This window comes from Microtus pennsylvanicus, chromosome 13 (genome assembly GCF_037038515.1).
Source record: "Microtus pennsylvanicus isolate mMicPen1 chromosome 13, mMicPen1.hap1, whole genome shotgun sequence".
Lineage (NCBI taxonomy): Eukaryota > Metazoa > Chordata > Mammalia > Rodentia > Cricetidae > Microtus > Microtus pennsylvanicus.
In genome coordinates, this window is record NC_134591.1 from 1,327,216 (window position 1) to 1,343,172 (window position 15,957).

At 41.0% G+C, this 15,957-nt stretch overlaps 1 protein-coding gene across 1 annotated transcript; it reads right to left on the reverse strand.

Annotated features, from left to right (window-relative positions):
• Positions 1 to 904: 904 nt before the first annotated feature.
• Positions 905 to 15,238, reverse strand: Zfp37 (ZFP37 zinc finger protein). The gene is given in 5 exon segments (XM_075945026.1): positions 905 to 4,849; positions 9,080 to 9,214; positions 12,455 to 12,566; positions 14,895 to 14,950; positions 14,953 to 15,238. Coding segments are annotated over 5 exon segments (1,983 nt in total). The 5' UTR covers positions 15,098 to 15,238; the 3' UTR covers positions 905 to 3,314.
• Positions 15,239 to 15,957: the final 719 nt, after the last annotated feature.

Genomic DNA, 15,957 nt, shown 5'->3' on the forward strand with positions numbered 1-15,957 from the left:
TGGTCTTGGATGTGAGGAAAATGAAAACATAAGTTTTAGAATTTAAATTAATCTGTGGTGGGATTCAAGATTTTGCATTTAAAAAGTTGGTGTCCTACTTCAGGAAACTCCAAGGACTAAAGTTTGTATATTTTTGGTTTAGGCTCTATTTTTTTCACTGCTCACATCATCCCCTCCCTCCCTCCCTCCCTCCCTCCCTCCCTCCCTCCTTCCGTGTGTGTGTGTGTGTGTGTGTGTGTGTGTGTGTGTGTGTGTGTGTGAAGATGTACTTGCCCATGCATAGGTTAGTGCAGGCCAGAGGGTAATGTCAACTGCCTTCCTCTTGCTCTCAACTTTCTGTTTTTGAGACAGGGTCTCTCACTGAACGTGGAAACAGCTGGACAGTATGCCCCTGGATTCACTCACAGTCTCAACACGTGTTTATAGACAGTGCCAGCCTGTCTGGCTTTTATGTAGCTACTGGGGATCGAGACTCAGATCCTCATTTTATCCCAATGCCTCCTGAGACACCCCTCAGTCCTGACATCTAGTTCTTTTAGACATTTTTTTTCATTCACCAATGATAAGTTTTACTACATATAATTTTAAGTACTAACATCTCCTTAACAGAGATAACTGTTCAGATATTCCTAAACTTCTGATTATCTTAATGGCACTATTACAGGTTCTTCAAAAGGCATGAAAGGTAAACAGATCCATAACCGACAACTGTTTTATCCTAAAAGATGAAGCTCTTTCTAGCTCTGTGCACAGTGCCAGACTTCCATTTGGTGAGAAATTAACCGGTGCAAGTAGATCTCGCACTGCACTTTCTTCACCCAAGAGTGAACCAGTTATTTGAAAATGGGAGCCCAATAACCATAAGGTAATCTTCCAACACAAACATGTACATGCGCGCACACACTTTGCTTTGTCTATATTTATACTTTATTGTTCTCGGAAATGAAGTCAGGAAGGCAGGAACAAGAATGAAGCCTGTGCAGAGAGCATCTGATCCCTTTTTGTTTAGGAACTATTATTATGCTAGACCATGATGCACATAAAACATTTACTGAGAACCGAATCAAACTAGAAAAGTTCTAGTGACTGGGCCATGGCTCTTTTGAGATAGGCGTTAGTGACTATGCTGTGAAAATATAAAAGGTAACACAAAACCAAATGTTTTCTTGGGGGAGAAAGGAGCAAGATGGGGCCTGTATTTGGTAAGCTTGCTTCCAAGTTGTGATCTTCTTGAATCAGCTTCCTATGTGCTAAGATTGTGAGTGTGTGAGGAAACATAATGCCCATGAGAAAAGCTGTGCTGCTTTTCCTTGATTGACTGTGCATGAGACAGTGCCCAGTTCACTGTGGTAGGTGCAGCCCTCGGCTGTCACCTTATGTACAGGCTGAGCAAGCTATGAGAAGCGTGCCAGTGAGCAGTACTCCTCAATGGCCTCTGCCTTCAGTTCCTGCCCTGGCTTCCATGGAGAACAGACTAGAAGCTGCAAGATGAAATAAACCCCTTTCTCAACAAGTTGCTTTTAGTCATGGTGTTTGATCACAGCAGTAAATACCAGCTAGTAAAGCATGAAATGGCAGACAGGTCTCTTGAACAAAGTCAAACTGACAGGCAGAACCTTCTGGAATGCATGCTTGACATTCTGAAACAGACTCTGAGAGAAGCAAAGTGAGTGATCCATCAACAATATCTGCTCAGTGGGCAAGAACAAGGTATGGAGACATTTGTTGCAATACAGCTGAAATCCTTGACTAAGACATTTGTTAATGAACACTCTGAATATGAAATAAAATGGAATGATGGTTCAAAATGCCACATTCATTCATCTGTACCCAGAATTATTCTTCAGTTTAGCAGCAAACAAGGGAAGTAAAATACTGTTACAGTTTTGAATCGTTATGTTAACAAAACCTGTGTTCAAAAGGACAATCTTTGTGTGAATTCAATATCAAGATTTAGTGCCATATACCACAAATTCACTGTTCATAAATGAGCATAGAAACCTTATGTTACTTTGTCAAACAACACTGTGGAATGGACTGAGCTGTATTTTTAACTGTGTTAATTTGTGCATATAAAAGTATTTTAATATGTATTTGAATATAACACATGTACATGGTAAAAATGTCAGACCTCAATCCTGTACTTCTGTGTTCAATGGTAACCACTAAAGTTTCATCTAGATTAAAAAAACAAGTCTATTCATATACAAATATATGAGTATAATTACATTTGTACACAAAAAGGCAGGAAAAGACAGGCAAACACACCCTCTTTGTCCACAGTGAGAATATACTGTATCCACTGTCTGTGCTTAACAACATAACTTGAGCATCATTCTCTACCGGCATTTTCCAGCTTTTCCTTAACCTCTCATTAACAACATCTAGACAAAACCCCACAAAATTTTCTATTCAAGCCTTTAATCCCAGCACTTGGGAGGCAGAGACAAGCACATCTCTGTTAGTTTGAAGCCAGTTTGGTCTACATAGCAAGTTCTAGGCTAGCTAGGACTACACAGTGAGATGCTACTTCAAAAAAAAAACCTAGTAAGTTTTCTACTGATTCAGAGCCGACATAGACATTAGCAAAGAAAGCTAGATCATACCAGAGGGGGTAACCACACTTTTATTTTACACAAGGCAGTAAGTATGCAAAAGCATAAACACAGATTAAACACTAATTGTGGTGCTTCAGTACACAACAGCCTAATAGCTCATGAATTCTTGACATATTTTACTGGTCATTTGTTACTATAATAATATTTTCATAATTTTGTGTTTGTGGTCATATGTGTGAGTGCGTATGTGCAGGCCAAATGTCAAATGTATTTTCCTCAGGATAACTGTATCTTGTTTTAAAGCAGATTTCCTCCCTGTGACATATGGCTTGCAAATTTGGCTAGTCTGTCTGGTCAGGTAGTTTCAGGGACTCTCCTGTCTCAACTTTCCCAGTTCTGAGATTGCAAGAACAGGGATCCTAAGGGTGGAATTCAGGTCCTCATACTTGCACAGGAATAATTTTACTGATTAAGTTATATCTCCAAACCTTATTCACATTTTTTAAGATTCATATTTTGCTCTAATATGGAGATAATTTATAACAAGTGTAAAAATACAGTATTTTCTGTATAGGTTTAGGATCAAGTTTAAATTTTATTATTAATCCATTGCTATTATGTAAAGATCCATATTCAAATTCTCTCATGTATAGCAAGGAATAATGTCCTTAAAAAAGATTTTCTAACCTACATCAAGTTGAGACCATCTGTTACCATTGAACCAGACCAAACTAGTCGGTCGTCACATTTCCTGCATTAATTTTCCTCATTAGATTGCTCTTCTGAGTGACTTTTCATATGTTTGGTAAGAGAAGCGTTCTGTTTAAAGGCTTTCCCACACTCATCACATTCATAGGGTTTCTCTCCCGTGTGGGATCGCTGATGTATAACAAGCTGGGATTTTGCACTGAAAGCTTTCCCACACTCATAGCATTCAAAGGGCTTCTCCCCTGTGTGAGTTCTCTGGTGCACGATGAGATGTGACTTTTGACTAAAGGCTTTCCCGCACTCGGGACATTCATAGGGTTTCTCACCAGTATGAACTCTCTGGTGTTGAGTAAGGCCTTCAATTTGCTTAAAGGCTTTACCACACTGATTACATTCAAAGGGGCAATCGCCTGTATGAGTTCGCAGATGGTAAGTAAGGGATGAACTATGTCCAAAGGCCTTCCCACACTCGTCACATTTATAAGGTTTCTCCTTTGTATGAGTTCTCTGATGTATAACCAGGTGGGACTTTTTGCTAAAAGCTTTCCCACACTCCTTACATTCAAATGGTCTCTCGCCAGTATGGATTCGCATGTGTTTAGTCAGGGATGAGCTATACTTAAAAGCTTTGCCACATTCATTACATTCATATGGTATTTCACCTGTGTGTGTTCTCACATGCTCAGTAAGAGATGAGTTATATCTAAAGGATTTGCCACATTCCTTACACTCATAAGGCTTCTCACCTGTGTGCGACCTTACATGCTGCATAAGGTTGGAGCTGTGTCTAAAGGTTTTTCCGCATTGGTTACATTCGTAGGGCTTTTCTCCAGTATGAACTCTTAGATGGTCAGTGAGGGCATGTTTATGACCATGAGCTTTGCCACACTGAACACATTCATATGGTTTTTCTCCAGTGTGAGTTCTCTGATGTACAACCAGGTGGGACTTCTGGCTAAAAGCTATCCCACACTCATTACATTCGTATGGTTTCTCCCCGGTATGAGTTCTTTGATGGTCAATGAGTCCTTGTTTATGGCTGAGGACCTTCCCACAGTGATTGCATTTATAAGGCTTCCCAGAAGCTGGAGCTTTCTCAGACTTGGTAGATGATTTCTGTCTCTCTCCAGTCTGGATCTTGTCTTCTTTCCTGTGAGATGAGCTATGACGGCACACTTTCTCACATCTCTTGCCAGCGTGATTTCTGTCACCTTTACCAGGTGACTTTTTGTTGAGGATTTTCTCACATTTCTCTCTGGCTGGAATTTTATCTTTTGCTGTATCAGCTATGGTGTGGCTGAATGATTTCATGTGTTCTTTAGCTGTATCCGATTTCTTTTTTGTGGTGTTTTTAATCTGATTTGGTAAATCTAAATTCTGCTTTAAGCTCTTTCCATGTGAATCAGATTTCAGAAGCTTTTTTTTTGAAGGAACATGTTTTGTACTGACTTTTTTTTTCTCCAACAAAGCACATGCGTTGCTTTTCTTACTAGTTGAATTTTTCTTCTTGAGTGTAGCTTCCTCAATGAGCTTGCCTCGAGATTTCTGCTTTTCCTCTATGTGATCATCATCTTGTTGGACTTCTAAAAGAGAATTTAATAAGACATTCTTGTAAGTTTTTACACTCCCACTGAAGTTCTTTATAAGATTCATAAAGAGATGCCCTGGTTGGGGTTGGATACTTGTTCAAACCTAATGTGCCCATGTGAAATAACTCATTTAGGATGACTGTCTCTATTCGCCTGAGGGGAGAGAGCTGTAGGAATGTCAGGGGAAAGAAAACTAAGAGTAGTCGTTAGGGAAAGCTTTGGCTGCTTAGAAAGAGAATCTTGAAGGTTGGGATGGAAGGCGAATAGACATAAGGAGATCTGAACAAGGAATGCATCAAGTTAAAAGATTTCGTGATTATGCCAGGTAAGGTGGCATGTGCCTGTTAATCCCAGTACTTGGGAGATTGAAACAGAAGGGTTTTCATAAGTTTGGGATCAGCCTGGGCTACATAGCAAGACATTACCAGTCTCTCCCTTGTGATTAAGATGACATGATCCAAGTACTGTGAAAGGCACGATTCTCCTATGTAATAAAGAGCTTTCAACACAAAGAATGAAGCATACACACACAGAAAGAAGTAGAAATGTACTTCTATTTTTCCTCAAGAATACAGTGTGCATAATTTCAATTCCTGTGACCTCCAAGTTGCCAATTCTTGCTCCTGGTGGAGTCTGGCTAAAGTCTCTGCCTTTAAGTTATGAGAGATATACCCAAGTCTCTTCAATATATCCCTCTATTTACTAAGGCCAGCTAAAATAAACTAAAATAGAGAATATGTCTGCCAAGGAGACCCAAGGAACTAATAGATGACCGAGACACTAAGCAGGAGAGGATGTCCACTGCTCCCATCCACGAGCAATGGAGCAAGGACATCTTATACACAAAAGCTCCATAGTTCCTCTCAGTTCCCTGATGCCTTTATAAGGCCATGAGATTCCTAGTAATTAGCTTGGGAAATACTTTATACCATTTGGGTTTACAGTGCACACCCATCTGTTCTTCAAGTTTACTTTCAAGTACATACCTCTAGTTCCTGTCATTCTAACTGCCAAATCATCAGATATATTAAGTGTATGTATATAGGTCTCAGTACTTGCTCACATCTTTCTCCTGCATATTTCACAATTACATTTACAGAAATCTTAAAACATTGTTCCTCTTCCCTAAGACTACTTGCCTTCTGCACAAGGCTTCCCCACACACTGATTCTCTACATAGAAATGGAGTAGGGAAACCATCAGAAATAAGAATTTTAGACATTTAAAGAGAAAAACATGTAAGAGTGATAAAGGGATTTTACATGGAGAAAATATGATATCTGGAACAAGGGCTGAAATTCTCATTTTTATGGAGAGCATTTAAGAGATTGGTTTTCTGGTAGGGTATGTGACACACATCTTAAATCCCATCACTCATGAGACAGAGGCAGGTGGATCTCTGTGAGTTCCAGGCCAGCCAGGGCTACATAATAGAGACCCATCTGAAGAGACAGAGAGGCAGACAGAGACGGAGGCAGAGGCAGGTTTGGAAGGAGTCAGATGTAGTAGGGAGCCCAGAGAAGTTGTATGATGGCTGTTTTTCATCCAGGGACGCTTAAGAGGTTCAGCATCCTGGGATAAGAAGATAAACAAGATCTTCCAGGCACCATGCCAAGCCAAGTCTTCTGATACCCAGTGATGATGGGGAAGACAGGGACAAATTTCCTTCTTGAAGAAAGTGATCAAGACTTACACCTATCCACTTGACATGTAACATTAAAACAAATTGCCTGTGTGTATACATGTTCACTTGTATATGTGTACACAGATATGTATGCCCATGCGTGTGGAAGCCAGTTTGATATCATGCAATTCCTGGATTATTTTCTTCACTTTATTTATTTATTTACTTATTTACTTGCAGCAAGGTCTCTCACTGAACTCAGTTCACCAATTGGCTAGACATGCTGGCCAGCGAATCCCACCTCCTTGGTGCTGGATTACAGGTGTGCACTGCCAGGAGCAGCTTTTTACATGAGGGTTGAGGATCTGAACTCCAGTGTTTCTGCTTGTGTGGCTTGCACTTTACAAATGGAGCCATCTCTCCAGGTCCAAAGCACACTCTTATAGTGCTGTATTGAGTGACCACACTGATATCCACTCCCCCAAAAGAAAGAAAGCATGAAAAGAAAAATTCATATGAAGAGAATGCAAGTTAGAGTTGTGGTATGTAAGATCAAACCTGGACAGATTTCATTATGATAGAATAATTCATTAAGGCTGAGATCAGTTTCTTTTCCTTCCTTCCCTCCCTCCCTCCTTCCTTCCCTTTCTTTTTCTCCTTCTTTATCCTTCCCTTCCCTTCTTTCTTCCTTATTCCTTCCTTCTTTTCTTTTCTCTTTCCTTTTTATTTTGGTTTTTCAAGACAAGGTTTCTCTGTGTAGCCCTGGGTGACCTGGACCTCACTTTACAGACAGCCTTATTCTCATATAGATCTGCCTGCCTCTGATCCTAAGTACTGAAATTAAAGGTATGCACTACTACCACCTGGGAAAATCATTCTCTTAATTTGAGAAAGCAACAGAACATTAATTTTAAGAGAAATCAAATGTAACTTCAGAAACTTAGGCATAGAGCTCACTAGTACCAAAAATATGTAATGTTTATTGGTAACATATAAGATGATTTAAAAACTAGACTCATTGAATCCTCCTGAGAACTGAACTCAGGGATAAGATAAGCCTAATTTGTGTAATGCTAGTGACAAGTAAGAGAAAACAAATGGGACCTGATACGAGGATCATGAAACAAAAGGTTAAAATTAGAGGACAAAAACAGGGAATGTGAAAGGAGCCTCTAACTAATGCGGATGAAACTCCATATCTGACTCCTAAGGAAAGACTTCCCCACAAGCAGTTTCAATAAGAAGGTATGACAGAGGCCTTAGAAGATGCCAACATAGAAGATGAGCTTGTATTTACATAATGGGTGCCTGTTGGAAAGTGGGCAACAGAGGAACAGAACATAAAGAGGCAGAACCTGAAGGAACCATCGGCAAAGACAGGGAAGCTGGGACCTGAAGGAACCATCGGCGAAGACAGGGAAGCTGGGACCTGAAGGAAACATCAGCAAAGACAGGGAAGCTGGGACCTGAAGGAACCATCGGCGAAGACAGGGAAGCTGGGATCTGAAGGAACCATCGGCAAAGACAGGGAAGCTGGTGAGTAAACTTGCTCATTAAAGAAAGGGCAATAATTTAAGGTTAATCAAAGTTATTAACATGTGCATTAGAGGGTAAGCAGGTTGGCTATATTAATCATATTAACTACTTTCCTATTGCTATCACAGATAAGAGTCTGTCATGGCAGGGAGATATGGAAGCAAGGGCCAGGCATGGAGCAGGAAGCAGGAAACAGTTCACACCTCCTAAGCCTCCCCAAACAGTGCCACCAACTGGGAACCAAGCATTCAAAAGCCCAAGACAATGGGGAACAACTCATTCAAGTCTTCACAGGGATTAGGGACAAATGGAAGTGATGATGTCTTATGGAACACGGGTAGAGGAAGCTCTGTAGTGAAAGCAAGGAAAAAAAACCATTAGGAGCAGGGGCATCATTCCGAGATGCAGAAGAACCTAAGAATGTCCAAACTCATCAGGAGAAAATGTCATACATTAGGGAATTGGTGCGTGGGTAGAGGGCAGAAGAGGACTCTTTTCTAAATATGGTAAACAGGAATGAGGTTGAGAGCCCAGGTGGAGTCTTCTGACAGCTAAGCAATGGGCACATGGACAGGGCTAGGAGCTAAGTGAAGGGAATCAGCCAGAAAGTGACGGTCGTGCCCCTGGCCTTCCCAGTGGCACGCCTCCCTCACTGAACCACGGGGCTTGCTCTGACCATTCTACCTGAAATGGATAGCTACCACACCCACGCAGTGGGTTTAGGGATTAAGTGGTTCTACTCACGCCTTTTTTTCTTTTCCAAAAAAACAAGAGTTTGTCATGAGCCTCTCATGTGGACAAGTTCACAGAAATAGGAGATATTAGAATCTCCAAGTAAAAAATATTTGTAATTTGAATTCTTTTTCTCCTATTTCCTGCTTAAGAGAAGAAAATCTGGGACTTTTAAGATAAAAGTTTTTTTTTTTCAAATTGGGGTTTTAATCTAGGTCCTTGCACAGTGAAGAAGCACTCTCTATGTTGAGCTGTCTCCCCAGCCCTAATAAAAATTTACAAGTTATTCTTTGAAGAATTCCAAACTTAGCACCAAGAAACTAAAAACTTACTTTCATTGGCTCCTGATTTCTTGGGTTGTGCTATTTTGCTCACACTATGTGGGCTGGTTGTTTTCGCCTCTCCCAGTGATGGCTCTTCTTCTTTTTCCAACTTAGAGATCATGCCTTGTTTGGAATCTTGATTTTCTACTCATAAGAAAAGGTAGAAACTGAGTGTAGGACCAACCATCTCATTTCAGAAATCAAGCCCTGGTGCTTGTACTTTAGGACCTTTCAAGGCTAATAAACATATATGACTTCTAATGTTTCACAATAGGGATATCTGTGTGCTTCAACTGAGTATAGGCCTTCCCTTTTGAAGGCAATGTCACCAAGTGTTCTTCCTAGTACCAAAAAGGGATTGAAACTCCTTGACTCACCACCACTATCACCTGGTGTGGGATTCCCCTCTGTATGCTGTGATTATGTTTTATTGCCATTGATTAATAAAGAAGCTGCTTTATTTAAGGCCAAAGGCTTAACAGAGTAAAGCCTGGTGGAAAATTCAGAGATGGGGAGAGAGAGAGAGAGAGAGAGAGAGAGAGAGAGAGAGAGAGAGAGAGAGAGAAGAATCAAGGAGAGGCCATGTAGCTACCAAAGGAGACAGACATCCCAGAACCTTACCAGTAAACCATGAGCCTGGTGGTAAAATAATAGGAATGGGCTAATTTAAGACATAAGAATTAGTTAATAAGAAGCCTGAGCGAACAGACCAATCAGTATTTTAATTAATATAATTTCTGTGTGGTTATTTCAGGTCTGGGCAGCTAGGAATGAATGAGCAGTCTCCACCTACAACATAGTACCCAACATGGGGCTGACTACATCCACATAAAACCTGAGAGATCTTGGGAAGAAATTCTAGACACAAAAAAAAGCAGAGTTAAGCACAGCTCTTTTGGTAGCAGCATTTTCTCGGGTGGACTCTGTTTGCTAGAAGCAAGCAGAGGCATGATTCTTTTAAGAGAAGGCTTCCTGAGTCATCAGTAGCAACAAAACCTGCACGGCTCTTTAAGAAGGCTTCCTGGATTGTGCTAGTTGCACTAACAACTCTGACTCTCTCAGGAGGCTAAGAAACTTGACTGGGGTTTGTGGGCAGCAGGCTGCGAGTTACTTGGTGGCAGCATGGGCCAACAGCTTCCCAGAGTTGAGGTGGTGGTCACAGCTCCCACCTGGTGGTCCTAGAGTTGGCAGTAAAGGTACCTCCACCATATTGAAAGGCTGAGAAAGGCGAGCCAGCATCCAGGGCCACTACAACCAAGTTGCTCACCATTTTAAAAGCACTCCTGGTAAGAAAATGATTACAGCTATACAATAAAGACAGATTCAGACAGAAACAAACCTCTGAATGGGTCATAGTGTGTTTAAAATATGTTTAAAATAGGCTTGGGAGAGAAAAGAAAGAGAGTACAGACAGTTATAAGAAGAAATAATAGCTTTACAAAAAAAAGACTTTAAAGAGACAGTAAAAGTAATATAAAAGAGTACAGGTAGTCATAGATTAAAAGAGTAAAGAAAAACAAGGTATGTAAAGATGGAATATACACAGAGAGTCTAGATTATGCAAATTATTATGTTTTCTTTGATTTTTTTTTTTTTACTACAGAGAGATATTTGATTCTGGGGGCTGCCAAGCCAAACCAACATATACATCTTAAAGGTATCTTGACTTCAAAATTTGAGTCTAAGGATATGTTGCTTTGGAAAAGAGGTTCTGCTTTTGTTTCCACAGAGGATGAGAACCTGTGGATTCCTTCCAGACTAATGTGGTTTGATGGTCCAAGATTCCCCCCCCCGAAGGGTCTCCATGAACCCCCAAAAATACTATGCCCAACAAAAAGCAGGAAGTTTAGAGAGAACTACACTCAAATTCCCAAATATTGTTTATAAATGTTTGTTTTCATTTAAAAGGGGATATGACATGGAGATGAATATTTTGTATTGGTCTTGGTCTATTGATAAAAATTTTAGGTCAATTTTGTTATATTATTTGCTCTTGTTTAAGGTATTGTGTTTGTGCAGTTCATTTAAAAATGTAATGTATAGTTAAGAAATACAGATTAATAGATAGTAATTTATAATAGTCAAACTTGTAGTCATGTTAGTTAGGTTTTCTAGATGTAAAGAGATATATATATTTCAGCTGAATAAGTACCCTTCAAATCTTTCAAAGACATACAAAATATGGCATTTAAAATGTTTTAAGAACTTAAGACTTTTCTTGACAGTGAGACATGTCTGCTTCTGGCAGCACCAATTACTTCAGAGAGGTTGGTGGGCCTTGAAGAAATCCATTGTGGAATTTGCCTTCAATGTGACAAGGCTAGCCATTTGGACAAGAAACTGCTCTTGCCTGGACTGCTTGATGGTATACTATATAAACTGGACATGTAGGATCCATAGAAAAATAACTGCTAAAATTGTCTAAAGAAGGTGAGAACAGTCCTTCAGGGTTCCTGCTTCATGGAAGAGTCTCCCAGACGTTCTGCAGGACACAGAAGAAAGTGACAGATAAAATGCCAATATAGGCAGAACTGACTTTGAAATTTCCTGTTTCATGAAAGAGTTTGCCAGATACTATGGGCCTGTGGGCTCAAGATGGATACTCCAGTATTACAGAAGAACTTTTGGTGACTGTCCAGACAGTGACATGTCTCTATAAATTCTAGAGTTTTGGAAGTTGCTTGTGATGCACCCCCTGTTTACTTAGGTAATAGTATAGTCTTTTGGAATCTTTGATAGAGTTGAAGAAAGATAGTTATAATTATAAAAGATAGATTAGAAATGAAACTTTAGACTCACGAAGATAGGATAGATGATAGAGCATTTTCCTTAATTTGCCAAATGTAAATGGACTAAAACTGTTTTGTTGTATGTAATCTTGATATATTAAAGTTAAAACTTTCCTTTTCAATTAAACAGAAAAGGGGAGGTGATGTGGGGTTCCCCTCTGTATGCTATGAATATGTTTTACTGCCATAAAGAAACCACTTTTGGCTAATGGCTTAACAGAGTAAAGCCAGGTGGAAAATCTGAACAGAGATGTAGAGAGAGGGAGAATAGGTAAAGTCATGTAGCTGCTGAAGGAGACTGGTGCCCCAGAACCTTACTGGTAAACCACAAGCCTCACAGTAAAATACAAAATAATAGGAATGGGTTAATTTAAGATGTAAGAATTAGTTAATAAGAAGCCTGAGATAATAGGTTAAGCAGTATTTCAATTAATATAATTTCTTTGTGACTATTTCGGGTCTGGGAAGCTAGGAACAAATGAGTGGTTGTAGGCAGACCACTACCACTACCACCAACAATAATAAAACCCATCGAAGACTTGAGGCAGGAGGGACTGCAGTGAACACATTCCAAGTGATGGGGAAATGTTCTTACCCATTGAGATTTGAGGCAGAAGGGACTGCAGTGAACACATTCCAAGTGATGGGGAATTGTTCTTACCCATTGATAAGTTTCTCTGCGTAGGTTCCAGTTGCTTCCATTCTTTCTGAGTAAAAGCCATAAACACATCTTTGAACGTTACTGATTTCTACTGTACTCCTATTCAGCCCATAACTTGTTAATTCTCCACGTTCAGGAGTGATCTGAACAACAGAATTTGGTTTTGCCTCAACTATCCACTATTGATCATTATGTACCTTTAAAGATAATCCCTCACCCTCACAGACTAGCAATACTGATATGTCACTAATCTCGACCTCACAGGCTTCCTGTCTGCACTCTTAATAACCCCTGACACTAAGTGCCACTGCCCTCACAATCTCCTAACCACTTAATTAATTCTAGAATGACTGATGCCAACAACTCCATTACCAAACATCAGCAGATTCTCCCAGGCACTTGCTCAGTGGATTCCTCTATCATGGGGCTCCACAATATACACTGATCTTAATCTCCAGCAAGTCCTGAAATGTCTACTCTGATTAATCTCCAATCACTAACACCAACAGAACTCTTTTACAGTGGCCATCACTGAAACCCTGATCTCTATCAGCAAACTCCAGTTCTTACCTCTCATTGACTGTTCACCCATCTCCCAAGGATCCTGATTCCTTACAGTGATAGCAAGAAGAGCCTACCTTTAATTTCTTATCCAGTTTCACTATCTCGAGTGTTTACAGACTCACCAGCTTTTAATACATTAGTCTTGTATGGCTCAGTGATTCATCATGTAATTATAGTCACAGCCATGGTTGATTATAGCTAAAGGACACAAAGCAAATCATTAAGGGATGAATTCAGGATGAAAACACAGAATCCAAGAATCCAAGAGTCTTTTCTAAGTAGAGTCACAGAGAACACGCTTTTTTCCAGAAACGAGTTTTGGCAACACATATGAAATGTTTTTCTACTTTTCTTGCATGTGTGTGTATGTGTGTGTGCATGTGTGTGTTCCCACACATTAATGATCTTTCTTCTCCTTCTCTTTCTTCTTCTTCTACTACTACTACTTCTTCCTTTTTCTTCTTCTTCCTCCTCCTTCGTATAACAAGAACCTAGTTTCTATCTTGAGGCCTGAGCAATTGGCATTCTTTCTTTTGAACATTCCTTGGATCCATGCATTAGCCACAACCTGTCATAATTTGTATTCAAATCAACTATTATTTCTTCAAAAGATTAACTTGCAAACATCACACTCCTCATCTACCATATTGTCCTCTCCTATTTTCTTCATCAAAGGCACTGTTGCCTGCTACTATTATATATAGTACCCATAAAAGACACTATTGTCTGGAAACTATCTTACATTCATATTTGCAATCTTGTGGTCTCTTTCTTGTTTCTAGAATTTCAGACATTAAAAGACAGGCTGGCTTTATGTGTTGCTACTTAAAACATTCTCTGGCTTAAAATAGGTGCACATCTTACAGTCTGTTCTACAGTTTTCCAATCATTGACACCCAAAGATTCCTCAGTCACTAACCTTCACATACATCCCCTCCATAGAGGTTCCCAACCGCCATTCTTCACAAAACAATCGATACCCTCCATTGAACTCCAGTCAGTGACCTCACAGAGCCTTGTCTTTAAGACCAGCAATCTCACAAGCTCTTGACCTCAGGATTCTAGTCATAAAATCATAAAGGACTTTTAATAATTATTAATAATTCCTACCAAGAACCCTGTCACTAACAATCTACCATCCCCATAAGCACTTCAATACAAAACACCTCATATTACACCAACTCTCGTCCCATTCGCTTCCAGGATCCCACTACCCCCATCACGGCACACAGAACACCAACTCTGAAAGACACTGACTGCGGATGGGACTCCTGGAAATGCCACCACCCCTGACCCCAAGGCCCCATCCTCTGGTGTTCACATATTCCGAAAAACCCAACACTGCCCCTCTGACAGTCCACAGCCTGTAATACCCAGCTGCTTATCACGACTGTTCCCATTCAGTCTAAATTCTAATCCTTATAGGAAGCCCTATAAGGGCGCATCTCAGGTACATCACAAAGCCCTCATTTCTGATCTTGCCAGCTTTCTAGACCCAGACTCAATCGCTGTCAGTGACAGTTACAGACGTTCCCTGCCCCCAAGCCTCACTGTGTAGGCGGATCCGTGAGAACGGTGATTCCTTAAAATTACAGCAGTCCTCGACTAAGGTCGCTAACACCACGGGTATCATAGCAGTATACCTTACACTCCATATGCCCATAATACCCTAATACGTAGATCTCTCAGAACACCGGCATTCCAAAAGACTATCTAATATCGACGTCACAAATCTCAAATCTTGTCTTCAGACTCCAGCCACCCTCCGATTACTGACCGCCAAACCGCCCCCAAATCCTTCGGCCCTCACCGCATCGCTGTCCGCGGGCTCGGGTGCAGCCATCTCCCTCGGACGCCCGGCCTTGACGCTCTCCTCCGGCCCACCGCCCCAGGCTTTGTTAGGACCTGGTTGGAGTCAGAGGCCGACGTGGCGGCCACCCCGAGCGCCTGCATCAGAGGGTCCTGCAGCTTCGATGGCGGCGCCTTGCGGAGATGGTTTGTGGGCGCGGCCATCTTGGCATGGACTCTGCCGTACAGCGGAGGCTCCTGTGCCTCTGGGATCACTGTCCAGGCAGGCTGGCCTGCTGGGTCCCAGTGCGGAGGGAAGCTGCTGCGAGACGCGCGCCCCAGAATTGAAACCTCCGACGCGCAGGGAGGTTTCACGTCAGGAGTTCTGTTACAGAACTTGGAATTGCTTTTCCAAAGGGTTTTCCAGTTGCTGTTGCCAGGGAAACAGGATGACGAATCCCGCAGAGAAACAAACAATAAAAGCTGGTAGACTAGTAACACTGATTTATCTCTGAGACTTAGGATAAATTCTTTGGATTGCTGTAACAATGGAGAAAGAAAGAAGAAAAGGAGAAGCGTCAGTCAGTGAACACACCACTTCTGATTAGAGCCCAGCTTTAGTAGAGACATTTCACCAGAATCGCACGGCTGTTAAAATGACTTCTGAGTGCACTTAACATGTTCATTGCAGTCACTGAACAGTTTTTGTGGGGAATTTTCAATTTGTAAATATGTTCAAGCAAGGTCCTTAGCTCTGTTGGTACTGGGCAAAGAACTCTTACACTGCCTTTATTCCCCGGTTTAAATTTGTGGTGGGGCAGACGTGATGAGATTATTGCTCAACCATCTTTGTTTTTTGATTTGAAGTTGAAATGAGTGTGGTGACCCCGCCTGCATTCCCAGTACATAGGAGGCAGAGGTACACAGTCTTTTCAAGACTAGCCGGGTCTGTAGCGTGAACTTGAGGTTAGCCTGGGCTACACTAAGCGCTTGTCTCTAAAGACCTCTAGAGTCAAATTTCAGTGATATCCAGTGGTCTCACTTAGTTCTTCAAACCCACCCACCCTAGGCCTTGTTTACTAGGC